The sequence below is a fragment of the Myxocyprinus asiaticus genome, chromosome 15 (assembly GCF_019703515.2).
Source record: "Myxocyprinus asiaticus isolate MX2 ecotype Aquarium Trade chromosome 15, UBuf_Myxa_2, whole genome shotgun sequence".
Classification (NCBI taxonomy): Eukaryota; Metazoa; Chordata; class Actinopteri; order Cypriniformes; family Catostomidae; genus Myxocyprinus; species Myxocyprinus asiaticus.
This window is the reverse complement of record NC_059358.1, coordinates 41,112,449-41,128,970: the sequence shown is the minus strand read 5'-3', so window position 1 is coordinate 41,128,970 and position 16,522 is coordinate 41,112,449. Positions and strand designations below refer to the sequence as shown.

The following is a 16,522-nucleotide window of genomic DNA, read 5'->3' as shown; positions in this document are numbered from 1 at the left end:
ATCTCACTATAGCACCTCTTGTGGCAACAACGAGAATGTAACACATAGTTACAGTGTGTAATGAAATGCAATCTGACACATTTCAGAACGCAACGATGTGTGAAATTGAGCTTGTGAGGAGCTAGAAGCGTCTGCTTTCACATACTTGCGTAGAGCATATTTCGGCCTCAACATCATGTTACATATCTATATGTGTGTTTAATTATTTACTTATTTACTGTCTTTTATATTGTAGATTCTGTGGCGTCAGTTTCTGATGTTTAAAGAGACAGAGCTTCCCACCAAAGAGTCAGATAAGATCCGCTCCAAACACCTCTACGAGTCCTTTGAGGTTTGTACACAAGACTTAATGTCAATTCATGTTTGATCTTGGAGATTTAAACATGTAACTTGAGAAATGAGTGGTTAAAATGGAAATTTCCTGTAAATTACTGTTATTTGATACTATGATTTCACATCTTAAATTTCTCCACAGAGTGCGGTTCAGGCCGGTCAGATTAAGGTTCCTCCTGGTTACCACCCCATTGATGTTGAGAAGGAATGGGGGCGACTCCATGTGGCCATTCTAGAGAGGGAGAGGCTTCTCAGAATAGAGTTTGAGAGGTACGTGATTCATTTATAAGACCATAGCATGCCTAAAAACACAGGCCTTAGGCTTGATGAGGAACCCACTCACTTTGTGGTCTGTAAGACATTGAGAATAGAATGAGCATGTAATGAAATGACATGGCCTGACTTGAATTTGACACTCAGTTATCTTTGAAACCTGACATTACCTCAACCCCTTAACACACAATGAAGGGTTTATATAAGGACATTTTGGACTAATGAGAATTGCGTGGGAATGACAAATGTCTGCCTTTTCCACTCTTCTCAATGTCATTGCATCGGAGGACAAAATATCAAACCAAGCGGCACCTGCAAACAAATAATGCAGAGCTTTTCTTGGAACGAACTTAACTTTTCTGAGCCATTTTTATAATGACTTTTAACTAACTGTTGTCAAGCTGATTTTTAGTGGATTTATAAAGTCAGTTCCTCTCAAGTTTACACTGGTGTCCTAGCAGAGTGACACACATTAAAATGAATATGTTCCACTAACTTTTGACAACTATGAAGTGTCACAATACATTTTATTTTCATTTTGAATGCAATATACTGCAAAAAATGATTATTTTTGTCTTGTTTTCCTGTAAAAATATCTAAACATTCTTAAAACTTCATTTATTTACTTGACAGGCAAACTGCATTAAGATTTTAAGTTTTGTTTTGAGAGAAATCTAACTGAATTTAGTGAGAATTACAGTATGTTTAAAACAAGAAAAAACTGTATGCCAATGGGGTAAGAAAAATACACTTGTTTTCCCTTTGAATTAAGTTTATTTTTCTTACCCCATTGGCAAAAGAATGAAATGGTGTGAATCAGTGACACAATTATGATCTCAGTTATCAATAATCTTCATGTAGAATTGTCAAAGACAGGGCACAACCCCTGTCACAAGACAATGTTGCCTCATTCCGGACAAGAGGAATATGCAGCACAGTTTCTTTCATGGGCAGCGCTGTGGAATGGCTGACCAAATGCTACAACAACTTGGCTTTTTCCTGGCTGTAGTTTGAGTCCCATGACTGGATTATAACAGCAAAAACATGTTTTTTTCTGCATTATGGGGAAAGATTTTAGTACTCTTGGACTTTAAATAATGGCTTTTTTAACAGACCCCTACCGTTTAGAGTATTTGCTTCGTCCTGGAAAACTGTGAGTTTCTTCCTATATATTGGCTTGTGTTGTTTTTCTCTCATCATGTTTTTCTCATTTGGGGTATATTTTTTCTCAAAATGGTTCTGTACAGTCAGCAGGTCCTTATTGGAAAATAAACCTAGAAAGGGTGATCATTGTATTACATGACAGGGTTTATTTTGCCATAATGACCATCTGACTGCTCATAATTCCGCTTATTACATGACTACTTGCCAAAGAAATGAATAAATGGAAATTCCCTTTAAACGCAAGTCAGTCAACTCAGCGTCCATCCTTGGAGCGCTCTCAGGCAGCTATTTTATTTGGACAAAAGCGGCATTAAAGTGCAGCTTCTATCTACTTCAATGGGGAAAGACCAAAATCTCCAAAACAGTTGGTCAAGATTATGATCAAAGAACATATTTCAATTCAGCAGTATAATCTCATAACAATAGTATCATAAATTGTGCTTCTTTAGCTCAGATCACGCTAAAAAAAACACTATTTTTCAGGCTTGTCCAGCTAATGCTTATGTACATTTTCGAGTTGACAGACGATGTCTGTATCTAAAAGGTGATTGGCTCTTTTTCCTGTAAGGCGGGACTTCCTTTTCTACATCCGCCATATTGGATGTTTCAGTTTATCCCATTCATTTTAAAACAAGTGCTCCGTCTCAGGCTAAGTGGTCTTTGGCATGATGCTAGCAACACCACTGTCATGGGTTTCGTCTTGGGAACCCAAAAACTGCCAAATGCGTAAATGTACATGGTTTTATCGTTATGGAAATGTACTTTTAGCTAAAGTTATCTCAGGTTCAGTTTGAATGTTTAAGAACTTCTCCTCATGAGCAACAGAGATGTAAATGTCCATTGAAACCTCAACATTGACCAAATGTTTTTTTATTCTGTGTATCTTGCTCCAATCTCTTCCAGGTTTGAACGTCTCCAGCAGATTGTAAGTAAAGTACAGATGGAATCAGGCATGTGTGAGGAACAGCTCAACCAGCTCGAGTCTCTGCTGCAGACGGTGAGAACACTGACCTGCTTTTATCACAAGCATTCACCCCACCATTGCCTCTTTTACAGCTGTTATTAGATCAAATGTGAAGTTGCTTCATGGATCAACACAACTGTATTTAGTATGTTAAACTTTTTGAATGGCATTGTCGCTCTTGTTGCAGGACATTCGACTTCTGACAGCTGGTAAACCAGCTCAGCACTCAGTTGAGGTGGAGAGTGATCTGGATAAAGCAGACGGAATGATCCGTCTCCTTTTTAATGATGTTCAGCTTCTCAAAGATGGGCGCCACCTGCAGGCGGAGCAGATGTATCGCAGGTGAGACCATCAAAGCTTGGCTGGTGAAGCTGGTTCACTCCTGCATGCATGGGTGTTTTGCCCAACCTGCTCATTTTGAAAATGTGGCATTTTGCCAAACGTGTTATATGTGTCTCCAGGTACAATTCCCTGCAGTTTCCAGGTGAAGTGAATGTTTTTTATTCACTTTCAATCAGATCATGACTTTAATGGCTGATTATGACTTTATAAACTTACTTTTCTCTCTGTTACTCAGACCCTGCTGTTTTATAATATCAGCACACTTTTACTCTAACGCATCTTTTGAAAAAATACAAATAAAAATGTAATGCTTGTATTACAGACCCACCTACATATATGTACTTATTCCAACATGGATAGCTTGCGCGGTGGCTCACCTGATAGGGTGTTGGACTTACAGTCGGAGGATCGCCCTTACAAAAATTGAGAGTTCATGGCAAATTTTTCGTAAGGGGCGGTTCAAGTCCAGTCATGAACTCAAGCTGACATGTGACATTACAGAGTCATTAAAGCAGCACAAAATGATGTGGTTGGTTCAGAAAATGTGATTTTTCATTTTGCTTCTGCATTTTAAAAAACGAATGGTTAGGTTTCGGTGTTGATTTGGTAAGGGTGTCTTTTTTAAACGTCTCTTATATATTTTAAAACACTATTGGTTACGTTCAGGCAAAAGTTTCACATTAGGGAGGTATGTTTTAAAACATCCATCTAAAATTCACCTTAAAACCTCGTCTGAATATGACACCATTTTACTCGCTTTTGGCGAGGATTTCACTGGAAACCTGCAGCCAAACGTGTTATACAGCACGCTAATTTTGAATTGCAAAAATGTTGTCATGTTCACGTCTGTAAATTTCATGAGATTCAGGCTGGTTGCGCAGGACATTATTATGTACCTCGTGTTTGCGACCTGGGATGTATATCTATCACAAATAGATCTACAAATTGCCCGGATTGTGTAAAATGTACAAAATAATAGAATGATATATTATGTTATATTTTTATGTTTTATCAAAGAGATGTAATGCAACAAATGATGGAAGGGGATGTATTATTTTCACTCTGAAATTTTATGAGACGCAACTGACTGTCAAACACATACTGAGCAACACATAACACATATGCTACACATAAGCTACATATATGATTTTTTTTTTCAGGCGCTTATTGTGCCTAAATAGATGCACAACTTTTTTCAAAGAAGAATTTAATTAGTACATTCAAATGGCAATAGCCATATCATACTGTTGCATGTGTTCATGTACTTGCTATAGTTTAATTCCACAGTGCTTCTCCGTCAAATAGCAATGTCAAATTCACTGAAACAGCAGTGCCACCTTGAGTAACAAATCACATAACATGTACTGTATGTGTACACGCATATGGGATACTGATAATTCACCATTAATGCACAGAAAATCAAAAAAGAAATAGAAATCCTGCCATGGTAAACTTACATACAGTAGATATGAAATAATCCTAAAACATGATTTACAGTATGTACAGTAAGTGCAAATATACTGTATATTATGAGACTATTACAAATCTCGGGTCACTAATGACCCTATAGACATTTGGTAATTAAGCAATTGGAATAATATCTCTTATTGTTACAGTATTCATTAAAAAGAGAGAGAAAAAAATTATACAACAAGCTAATTGTTTAAAGCTAACAGTAACATCTATAAATAAAGACAACAGAATGACTCTTGACTTTCTTTTCTCAGAGTCTACCGTTTGCATGAGCGTTTGGTGAACTTGCGCACTGAGTACAGTCTGAGGCTCAAGCCCAGTGCCACTTCAGCTACTCAAGTCTCTATCGCACACGTCTCCCAGAAGTCTGCGCAGCGTGTACGGCCTGAGTTGGATGAGGTTACCCTCCGCTATGCACAGGACCTGTTAGCTTGGGTGGAGGAGAACCAGCGCAGGATTGACACTTCAGAGTGGGGCATTGACCTTCCTTCTGTAGAGTCTCAGCTGGGAAGTCACAGAGGTCTTCACCAAACCATTGAGGACTTTAAGGCTAAGATTGAACGAGCACGAGCAGATGAGGTAAAATACCAACAAAAACAGTGAACCAGACTACTTACACATTAACAACAACCACATACAGTATTTAAAGTATATGATACTGAAAAAAAGTACAGTAAAGTACAATAAAATTCACTATAAAGTATTTGCACATATCGAAACGAAAAAAGAATATGTGCACTTTATTTAATATTGAATATGGCCAATGTGTTAATCTCAAAATGAGCAAATACCGGACGATTGGCCGTCTTGATAAATCGCTCTGTCACTTTATGTAATAAATTAATTGCTGTATTGTGGTGTCTCTACTTCTGTCTGAATTTCAGAATCAGCTCTCACCTCTTAGCAAAGGCACATACAGAGACTATCTGGGCAGACTGGATCTGCAGTACACCAAACTGCTGGTGAGTGTTAATATCAGTAACTCTTAACAATCATGAAGTCTATGGAAGTGGAGAGTTTCAGAACTTGTTTTGTTTTCTCCCTAGAACTCCTCCAAGTCACGTCTGAGACATCTTGACCAGCTGTACAACTTTGTCAATGCCGCCACTAAAGAACTGATGTGGCTTAATGACAAAGAGGAAGAGGAAACCAATTACGACTGGAGTGAACGCAACACCAACATGACTGCTAAGAAAGAGAACTACTCCGTAAGTGTGGCACCACTGTTGTTCACTCTCACGAGTAGGGTTGGGAACCGTGAACCGGTTCTTATTCAAATTAATCTACAGAGTGAAAAATACAGCGTGACCAGCGTAGCCCGATTCCAGAATGAATGATTCTTATGAGCCTGTTCTTTTGAATCTGAACTGCAAAAAATACAGCGCAACCATTGTAGTTCGATTCCCAAATGAATGATTCTTCTGAGCCGGTTCTTTTGAATCTGAACTGCACAAAATACAGCACAACCAGTGTAGTTCAATTCCTGAATAAATTACTCTTCTGAGCCGGTTCTTTTGAATCTGCACTGCAAAACATTCATCACAACCACTGCAGCCTGATTACCAGAAAAGACTCTTAAAAGTTGATTCTTTTAAATCTATGCTTCAAAACATTCAGCACGACCAGTGCAGACAGACTTCCGAACGAATGGCCCTTGTGAGACTTTTTTTTTTTTTAATCTACAGAGCAAAGCATACAGCGCGACCAGTGCACTTCGATTCCCGAACGAATGACTCTTCTGAGCCGGTTCTTTTGAATCTACAGATAAAAAATACAGCATGATCAGTTTAGTCTGACAAATGACTCTTATGAGTTATCGTTAAATTCCTATGAGCAGTGTAGGTATGTATTTTTTAAAGGTGAAGTGTGTAATTTCTGTGCCACTAGCGTCACAAAATGGAATTGCAAAAATAGTGATTGTATACAAACAAGTTTCTCAAACATTTTCTCATTTTCCTCTAATTTTTGGGGTAGATTATGGTTAGGGATATGATTTGGCATATGATTTTTTGATTGGAATGTTGATCAAGGACCAACAAAACATGGTTGAATAATGTTGTGAGATGAGTGTCCAGTCATTTCATTTGGATCAAGGTGGAAATGGAGAATGTTTTACAGTTTCACACAAAGAATGTTGGAGTGTTCTTCATGGTCTAATTAATTCCTCAGGGACTTATGAGAGAGCTGGAGGTTCGGGAGAAAAAAGTCAGCGACATTCAGGCCACTGGAGACAGACTCATCAAAGACAGCCATCCAGGCAAGAAGACCGTTGAGGTATAAACTGAACTGCACTTCTTCCGTTACATAACTAAGATATCATTGACACATTGTATGTTACATACATCTTATATCTGTGTTCCTCAGGCCTTCATGGCAGCTCTGCAGACCCAGTGGAGCTGGATCCTCCAAGTATGCTGTTGTATTGAAACGCATCTCAAAGAGAACACTGCATACTTCCAGGTACAGCAAAGCCTTAATGAAGTATAAGCAGTTTTCAGATCATTTTTACTATTTTAACTGTTCCTTATCTGTTTCACTCATAGTTCTTTGCTGATGTGAGAGAGGCTGAGGAGAGGATGAAGAAGATGCAGGACACCATGAAGAAGAAGTACATGTGTGACCGCACCACCACTGCCACTCGATTGGAGGACTTGCTCCAGGACGCTGTTGTAAGTGTACCCAGATTATGAAATTTGGCACACTGATTGAGGACAGTCTGAACATGTACCAGAGCAAATTTGGGGTCTCTATCTCTAACCCTTTAGCGTCACCTACAGCTCAAATTTGCACTTTTGTTTACGCTGATAAAGTCTTTTTTTCCTCTGATTCCGTGGCTTTCGCCGAGTTGAATGTATACCATTGGTTTTAATTTCGTTCTAGATTTTCCGCCAGTTTGAACATATTTTTTTTAACTCCTTCTAGGCCATGTGTCCGATTTGCATGAAATGTGGCATATATAATCTAGAGACATTCTTGAAAAAAAAATTTGAAAAAAGATTTTTGATAGATGGAATTGTTCTCATATAACGTTTCAGTGGATTTGACAGAGAGTTATATCTTGGCCACACTTTGGCATATTGAAACGAAACTTGGAATATATTATCACAACTATGACCTTGAGGTATCTAAGCAGTTTCGGCACAGCACCACCTACTGGTCAAGAAATATGAAAATGGCTATTTTTGCATATACCTTCTATATAATTTGGCTTATAATCATGAAGTTGGTCACATTAGATTCCTTGAGGCATACAGAGTAGAATGATACCCCATGTTTGGGCTCAGCCACTTGGAATTTTGACGTAAAATTCTGTATTTTACAAACGCAGACACATCGTTAAAAAACCTGGTATGTGTCATCGGCACCATTCCCTGTGTCGGCATGAAGTCCACATAGCAGCTTATTCTGGCCAAGGACCTCCTATTTATAACCGACATATGATGTGTAGAGCTGGGTAAATCTGATAAAACCCTAAGAGAAAATTGGGTGTCTCAAACAATACTCTTGAATATATTTTTAAAGATTAAATGCCTGAAACCTCACGGACATGTCTCCAAGACATCTATTTGACACGTTCGTTTTCATTTGGAAGATGTATATTTAGAGTGTTTTCTCATAAATGTCCCCAGTTGGATGTTAATATGGATGTGGAATCTAGATGTCAAACGCTTTGTAGCTTTTAGCTAACCGGACTCTTTTCTCTCAGGAGGAGAGAGAGCAACTGAATGAGTTTAAGACTCACATCGCTGGCCTAAACAAGAGAGCCAAAACCATCATCCAGCTGAAGCCACGGGACCCCACCACCCCCTTCAAAGGCAAACTGCCCATTCAGGCTGTGTGCGACTTCAAACAGATGGAGGTAGACATAGCCATGTTCACTGTTAGTCATCCTTAGGCACCATTTGCTTGTACTGTATGCTTATAATCTTATCCCTCATAATAGATTGTGATGCACAAAGGTGATGAGTGCGCACTCATCAATAACTCTCAGCCGTATAAGTGGAAGGTTCTAAATCGTTCAGGAAACGAGGCCACAGTACCATCTGTCTGCTTCCTGGTGCCGCCCGTCAACAAGGAAGCTGTCGAGAGTGTGTCCAGGTAAATTAAAGTCTCACATAGCCAAACCTTTGATTAAATAGCAAAAGGTCCGGTCCTTGCACAAGAATCGCCAATTTAAATAGGAGGAGTCAGCCTTAGGAAACAAGATATCTTATAAGGCAGCATAATTTTGATATCTACCTTTGGAACAGTCTTTGCATTGGAAGACATGAGCAGCTCACTAGGGTTTTGACAAAAGGGTCAAGGGTAAAACATTTTGAAGGATATTTCTCTTTCCTTTAGGTATTTAATTATACCCTGTAGTAACAAAATCACCTAAAACACATTGAACGTTAGATTTTTACATTTATGTTGTATGTATGTTTTTCACAGTCTGGAGGCGGGTCATCAGCAGATACTGCTTCTGTGGCAGAGACTGCACACTGACTTGAGGAGTCTGCTGTCCTGGCAATACTTGATGAAAGACTTCCAGCTTATCCGCTCATGGAACATCACTATGGTTTGTTCCCTGCCTTATTTACACAATTAAATATATCTGAGAGTGAATGATCGAGCCATCAATTCAAATCGTTAAAATGGATTTGCCTCTGAATTACCAGTCAAAGGTTTAGACACATTTGAGTGAATTTGTTTCTCATGATTTTAAAACCTTTAGATTTAAAGGTTTATGTATATTATTACTATTTTTATTTTAATGGATGAGTTTTACGGGAAAGCAAGTATCCAGCATACATGGGAACTCCTTCAATACTGTTTAAAAAGCAACCCTCACTAACTTTATTGTCAGTTTGCAAAGGTTAAGTTATAAGTCAGTAACCAGTAAACAAAACAATTGCTTAATTGAATTACAGGGCCCTCAAGGGCCCACCTAAACACATTAAAGTGTGGAAATTAATTGGCTGGGAACAGTTGTGCTGCAGTTTGTTTATCTGAGATAAGAAACACATTTTTTTTACTTTTCTCCCAATTTGGAATCCCCAATTCCCACTACTTAGTAGGTCCTTGTGGTGGCGCAGTTACTCACCTCAATCCGGGTGGCGGAGGACGAATCTCAGTTGCCTCCGCTTCTGAGACAGTCAATCCGTGTATCTTATCACGTGGCACGTTGTGCATGACAACGTGGAGACTCACAGCATGTGGAGGCTCATGCTACTCTCCGCAATCTACGCACAACTTACACACGCCCCATTGAGAGCGTAAACCACTGACTCTACCCTCCCTAGCAACCGGGCCAATTTGGTTGCTTAAGAGACCTGGCTGGAGTCACTAAGCACACCCTAGATTTGATCTCACAACTCCAGGGGTCAAAATAATTCTTTACTACATGATTATGTTATATTCTGTTATGGAATATTATATTCTTATTATATTTATATATAATAAGTTATATATAGTTATATTCTATTATGGAATATTCTGGATTCAATACAAGTTAAGCTCCATCGACAGCATTTGTGGCATAATGTTGATTACCACAAACATTTTTGACTTGCCCCTCATTTTCTTGATTGCGCTTAACTTGTATTAAACCCGGAATATTCCTTTTAATTTAGTTTTCTGTTTTAAGGAAAGATGCAAATATAATAATTTTGAACATAAATGCAGGACTTATATATTTGCCCTGGTTGTTCATGTATTGCATTTGATATAATTATGTTTCAGTTCAAGACAATGAAACCAGACGAGTACAAACTGATTTTGAGGAACCTGCAGCTTCATTATCAAGACTTCCTCAAAGATAGTCGAGAATCAAAACTCTTCGATTCAAACTATTTCATGCAGATTGAGAGGGACTACAATGAGACCACTCAGCATTTCGACAACCTGCTCCGCACCCTGGAGAAAGGTACAGACTTTACCCCTGCAACATATATACCCCCCACCCTGACGAAGCCCATTTTTCACATCAGGTAGCAAGAAAATCTTTTGAAATCAAGGTTGACATTTTAACAGATGTTGGGTAACTGTTAAATTCACATTACAGGAGCAGTTTTCAGAGCACAGGGTGAGTCATAAAGTGATGCTCTGCAGGCGGTGATGAGCAACAGTTAAAAGCTGCTTAAAAAATGGAAAAACTTCAGCTCGCTTTGTCTGCTTTTGTCAGCATTTGATTTCTGTGCTTTAGCTAACTGCGCATCTCTACGGAGTGTGCATGTTTTTCTTTTGTTTATTTGTGTCTAGTAGTCTTTGTTATGTTTTAGGACATCTGTTATCATTTTTAAATGATTTATTTTTTATTATCTGTGACTGATTTTTGGTATTCCTCTCAACATTACAGAGGAAAAACACACATAAAGGTTAATTTCCCACACCTGTGGCTTTTTAAATTGCAATTAGTGTCTGTGTATAAATAGTCAATGAGTTTGTTAGCTCTCACGTGGATGCACTGAGCAGGCTAGATACTGAGCCATGGGGAGCAGAAAAGAACTGTCAAAAGACCTGTGTAACAAGGTAATGGAAAGATGGAAAAGGATATAAAAAGATATCCAAAGCCTTGAAAATGCCAGTCAGTACTGTTCAATCACTTATTAAGAAGTGGAAAATTCGGGGATGTCTTGATACCAAGCCAAGGTCAGGTAGACCAAGAAAGATTTCAGCCACAACTGCCAGAAGAATTGTTCGGGATACAAAGAAAAACCCACAGGTAACCTCAGGAGAAATACAGGCTGCTCTGGAAAAGACGGTGTGGTTGTTTCAAGGAGCACAATACGACGATACTTGAACAAAAATGAGCTGCATGGTCGAGTTGCCAGAAAGAAGCCTTTACTGCACCAATGCCACAAAAAAGCCCAGTTACAATATGCCCGACAACACCTTGACACGCCTCACAGCTTCTGGCACACTGTAATTTGGAGTGACAAGACCATAATAGATCTTTGTTTGGAGAGGGGTCAACAAAGCCTATAGTGAAAAGAATACCATCCCCACAGTGAAGCATGGTGGTGGCTCACTGATGTTATTTGGGGGGGGGGGGGGGTGAGCTCTAAAGGCATGGGGAATCTTGTGAAAATTGATGGCAAGATGAATGCAGCATGTTATCAGAAAATACTGGCAGACAATTTGCATTCTTCTGCATGAAAGCTGCGCATGGGACGCTCTTGGACTTTCCAGCATGACAATGACCCTAAGCACAAGGCCAAGTTGACCCTCCAGTGGTTACAGCAGAAAAAGGTGAAGGTTCTGGAGTGGCCATCACAGTCTCCTGACCTTAATATCATCGAGCCACTCTGGGGAGATCTCAAACGTGCGTTTCATGCAAGACGACCAAAGACTTTGCATGACCTGGAGGCATTTTGCCAAGACGAATGGGCAGCTATACCACCTGCAAGAATTTGGGGCCTCATAGACAACTATTACAAAAGACTGCACGCTGTCATTGATGCTAAAGGGGGCAATAAACAGTATTAAGAACTAAGGGTATGCAGAATTTTGAACAGGGGTTATTTAATTTTTTTCTTTGTTGCCATGTTTTGTTTTATGATTGTGCCATTCTGTTATAATCTACAGTTGAATATGAATCCCATAACAAATAAAAGAAATGTGTTTTGCCTGCTCACTCATGTTTTCTTTAAAAATGGTACATATAATACCAATTCTCCAATGGGTATGCAAACTTTGAGCACAATTGTAGTTGTCAATAGATAGTGTCTACTAGGGTGAATCACACAAAACTTGTGAAGAATATGTACAGGTAATATTTCAGCCCAAGAACAATAGAAATTAATAGAAATTATATTTTGCATAAAGAAAATGAAGCCTTTTTTTAGTACCATGAAGATATTGAAAGAAAGAAATAAAAATAAATCTCATTCTCAAAAAAATCTCAATGTTATTACTACAATGTGATAAAAATTATATTAAAATTTTTAAGTATTTCTACATCAATGTTAGTATTTATTTTACCTTAAAATGTATTTATTTTAAATTAAATTGTCTTAAATTTTTGCTACTCACATAAAAAATATCATTGCGTTAAATTTTTTTGCTTTAAATTTACTGTATTGCAATAATGAGAATCTAATGTGAATTAACAATGAGAATAATAGGAATTACAAAACATGTAAAAAATGTAAATGTCAGTATGCATTACACTGCAGAAATATGGTCACGGTTAATGGTCTTCAAGCTTGGCTTAATTTTCCTTATGCAAAATAGCATTTTTTATTTCTCTCTTTTGTGGTGACATGACCTGGGCATGTTTTTGTGAGATTCACCCACTAACACTCGATCTATTGTGTGTGTGTGACCAAAGTAAGTGACATGAACGTTGGCTGCAGTACACAGATGAATGAATGAACAGATGAACTCCCTTCGGCTGTGATAAACTGTCGTATATCCTCCTGTATTGTTGAGAAAACTGTAGTCACAATTCTCTTCTCTTCACAGGTGAACAGGATGAGTCGATATGTAAGACGTACATCACTCAGATCAGAGACCTGCGTCTGCAGATCGAAGACTGTGAGTCTCGCACGGTGGTCCGAATCCGACAACCTGTGGAAAAAGATCCACTCAAAGACTGCATCCAGAAGACTGCTGAACAGAAGGTATGACTGAAAACTCACCATCTCCCCCTCCCCCTTTCTTATATTTGTCTTATCCAGAGTTTCTGAGAGTTTGTGTTGCTGTCTCAAACAGAAAGTGCACATTGAGCTGGAAGGAATTAAGAAGAACCTGGATAAAGTGTCTCAGAAAACTGAGGAGCTCCTGGCATCTCCAGAGCAGACCAGCACTCCAGTCCTGCGTTCAGAGCTGGACATCACCCTGCAGAAGATGGACCAAACCTACAACCTGTCCTCTGTGTACCTGGAGAAGTAAGGCTCACTTTCATCTATGCTGTATTTGTGTCTTTAGCGTAACAGATCAGAATGTCAGTGTCAAGGACACCGCTTTTCATTTATGATTTGTGTTCAATTAATATGCTTATCCTTTACAAATAAACTTTATTTAGGCCTAAGATAAGATCAAGGAATTTCTTCCCTCTATAGGCTTAAGACAATAGAATTTGTGATCCGGAACACACAAGGGGCAGAAGAGGTTCTGAAGAAATATGAGAATCACCTCCGTGATGTTCACACAGTTCCTAAAAATGTCCAGGAAGTCGAGAACTACTGTTCTGAGCTCAAGGTAACTTGGGATGTAATATTTAGTGTTCACTGGGTAAACATTTGTATAACAATGGGTGAAACTTCAATCTTTATTCAGTTATTTTTACTTATACCACGGGGTCTGTGAATGCTTGATTCTGATTGGTTGATGGACGTTCTAAGGTGTACAATTATTTTTCAAGTAAACACATGGCTATGAAGTAGTTCCAGGTGTTGACCGCATAACAGTTCCATATCACTTCGCCAAATTATTTCAGTTATTTCAAAGAGCCCTACAGGCTACCACAACAAAATAACAAATTAAAACAAAGACACTGGTTAAGTACATCAGATAAGAATGATAAACAATGTCTATAATATCCTACATTTATTTCAATTGAAAAGTGTCCTTGGGCTCCCTCTCTTTTCTCTCTCTCTTTCGCTCTCGTCTCACCCAACCACACACACACACACACACACACCGTACATGCTACCACAGCAAAATAACCATATACACAAAGACATTAGTTAAAGTAAATCAGTTAATAACGTCAAACAATGTCAATAATATCCTACATTTATTTACATTTCTGTTGAAAAGCTCCCTCGTCTCCCCCGCACCTACACACGCTCACACACACACACACACACACACACACTCATTGAGACTTGTGTCGTGACTAACAAATAGAGCCGCACCCCCTGCGACTTGATCAATACAACAGTTTCTATTATCCGAAATCACTTTTAATATGTGAAACTTTTTATGTATCAGTGTATTTCGCCCTAATCAGCCTCACATAACTCTAGTGTAAAGTCCGGCGCTACCCCTCCCCCTCTCTCTCGCTCACACACACACACACAAACACACATGCTAAAAAGCAGCACATCCTCCGTTGCTAGTTCTAAAGTGACATTTTCGAACTAGCAATGAAGGCGCACAGCTTTTTTTTTTAGGTTACAAACTGGTAATTACTAGGGTATTATGCAATAAATGTGGTTTATGAGGATATTTCTAGTGTCCCCATAATTTCAAATTGCGCATGTGTGTGTTGGTGTGCGTATTTATGTGTGTGACTGTCTGTAAGTGTGGGGGAGACGAGGGAGCTTTTCAACCGAATTTGAAATAAATGTAGGATATTATAGACATTGTTTGATGTTCTTAACTGATTTACTTTAACCAATGTCTTTGTGTATATGGTTAATTTGCTGTGGTAGCATGTATGGTGTGTGTGTGTGTGCGTGCGTGTGCGTGCGTATTTATGTATTTATTTTGCTGTGGTAGCATGTAAGGCTCTTTGAAATAACTGAAATAATGTGGCAAAGTGATATGGAACCGTTATGTGGTCAAGACCTGGAACTACTTCATAGATGCGAGTAGCTGTGCGTTTACTTGAAAAATAATTGCATAACTAAGAACGTCCGTCAACCAATCAGAATCAAGCATTCAACAGATCCGTGGTATAAAACGGAAATATGGTGACACTCGATGCTGCTAAGAAGTGCTTAAACTTACATCTTGGCGATTTTGAAGCAATGTTACTTCTGACGAGAGCTACAAAAAATGAAGTAGTTTCAGAGCTTCTCTCTTTCGATCCCTCAAAAACGAACTCACACACAACTCTCACACACACGCACAAACGCACTGACATGTTACTCCAGTAAGTGCTCCAGTAAAGCAGCGCGAGCCTCGCAATCCTCCGTTGCTAGTTCTCAAGTGACGTTTTCGAACTAGCAACGAAGGCTTGAGCTGTATTAGAGCAAGACGCTGAATCCGTGGCGGAAGAAAGTATTTCCACTCATAAGAGCGTTTAGGGACGAAAACCTGAAAATGTCTTGAGATAAAACCCTGAACGAAGGTGTGGTAACCGTGGTATAAGCGGAATAATTGACTCCAGCCCGTTGAATAATTGAAAAATAATGCACACCTGAGGTGTAACTGTTACTTCACTGCATGTCGTGACTGCATTACCACCTCAAGTGTGCATTATTTTTCAATAATTTAACGGTCCGTCGTCAGTTATTCCTTACTTAGTTTTTACTTTTTGTTTAAGAAAAAAGATTCAACAGATTCAACACTACAAAAAGGGAATATTTGAAGATTCACACAAACATTAAGGACATGTCCCTCTCGATGTCTTTGGTGGTTACGGCACTGCATATTATAATTATTTATTTATTTTTTACTTTATTGAAAATACTTTGCCAGTGGCTTCATTATTGCATGTTTTAGGACATTTGATGACAGATTTTTAAGGTGCCTGCCTGGCAGCACTGCCTTAATATTCCTCAAACATTGCTGTTAGGTTTGGTTCTAAATCCCTAACCGTAAGTATTTAACTTTTGGCAAACTTTTTTTTTTCTTTGTTGGAAATTTTGTTTGAAAAATGTTACATTTTGGAACAATTTAATTTTTTATTTGAAAATTCACATTATGCATTCAAAATATAACAGTCAGTGATATCTTTGTAATATTTGCTTAGTGACATTTTTGTAGCACACTGCGCCAAGTCTGTGGTGATGCGTAACTCCTTAAACTCTTCAGGGTTCAGGTCTTGCTCGTCTATATCTTTGAGAAGCTTGGCCTACAAGACTTGAAGCACCACCATGCTATGAAGTGCAAAGCTGTCTTGACCCGCTGCCGTATAAGCTCGTCCAGCCAGTGTGGACGTCAATCGACACGGCTTGGAGGGGTGGGAGGGGTGGTCTTTCTTGCATCTAGAATTGTTATTTGGTATTTTATTTCTTGTATATATCTAACAATATATGGTGCATCCGAAAAGTATTCACAGCGCTTCACTTTTTCCACATTTTGTTATGTTACAGCCTT

General features: G+C 38.7%; 1 protein-coding gene across 2 annotated transcripts in view; it reads left to right on the top strand.

The window, feature by feature from the left end:
* LOC127452612 (plectin-like) overlaps nucleotides 1-16,522 on the top strand; it is a 214,622-nt gene that overhangs the window by 178,314 nt on the left and 19,786 nt on the right. For both annotated transcript variants that reach the window (XM_051718223.1, XM_051718222.1), the window contains exons 10-26: nucleotides 236-331; nucleotides 476-603; nucleotides 2,674-2,767; nucleotides 2,922-3,076; nucleotides 4,804-5,128; nucleotides 5,434-5,511; nucleotides 5,596-5,757; nucleotides 6,719-6,823; nucleotides 6,914-7,009; nucleotides 7,093-7,218; nucleotides 8,256-8,408; nucleotides 8,493-8,647; nucleotides 8,981-9,107; nucleotides 10,271-10,454; nucleotides 12,995-13,152; nucleotides 13,244-13,419; nucleotides 13,594-13,732. In XM_051718223.1, coding sequence (XP_051574183.1) covers nucleotides 236-331; nucleotides 476-603; nucleotides 2,674-2,767; nucleotides 2,922-3,076; nucleotides 4,804-5,128; nucleotides 5,434-5,511; nucleotides 5,596-5,757; nucleotides 6,719-6,823; nucleotides 6,914-7,009; nucleotides 7,093-7,218; nucleotides 8,256-8,408; nucleotides 8,493-8,647; nucleotides 8,981-9,107; nucleotides 10,271-10,454; nucleotides 12,995-13,152; nucleotides 13,244-13,419; nucleotides 13,594-13,732 — 2,457 coding nt within the window. The remainder of the gene's footprint in view (nucleotides 1-235; nucleotides 332-475; nucleotides 604-2,673; nucleotides 2,768-2,921; nucleotides 3,077-4,803; nucleotides 5,129-5,433; nucleotides 5,512-5,595; nucleotides 5,758-6,718; nucleotides 6,824-6,913; nucleotides 7,010-7,092; nucleotides 7,219-8,255; nucleotides 8,409-8,492; nucleotides 8,648-8,980; nucleotides 9,108-10,270; nucleotides 10,455-12,994; nucleotides 13,153-13,243; nucleotides 13,420-13,593; nucleotides 13,733-16,522) is intronic.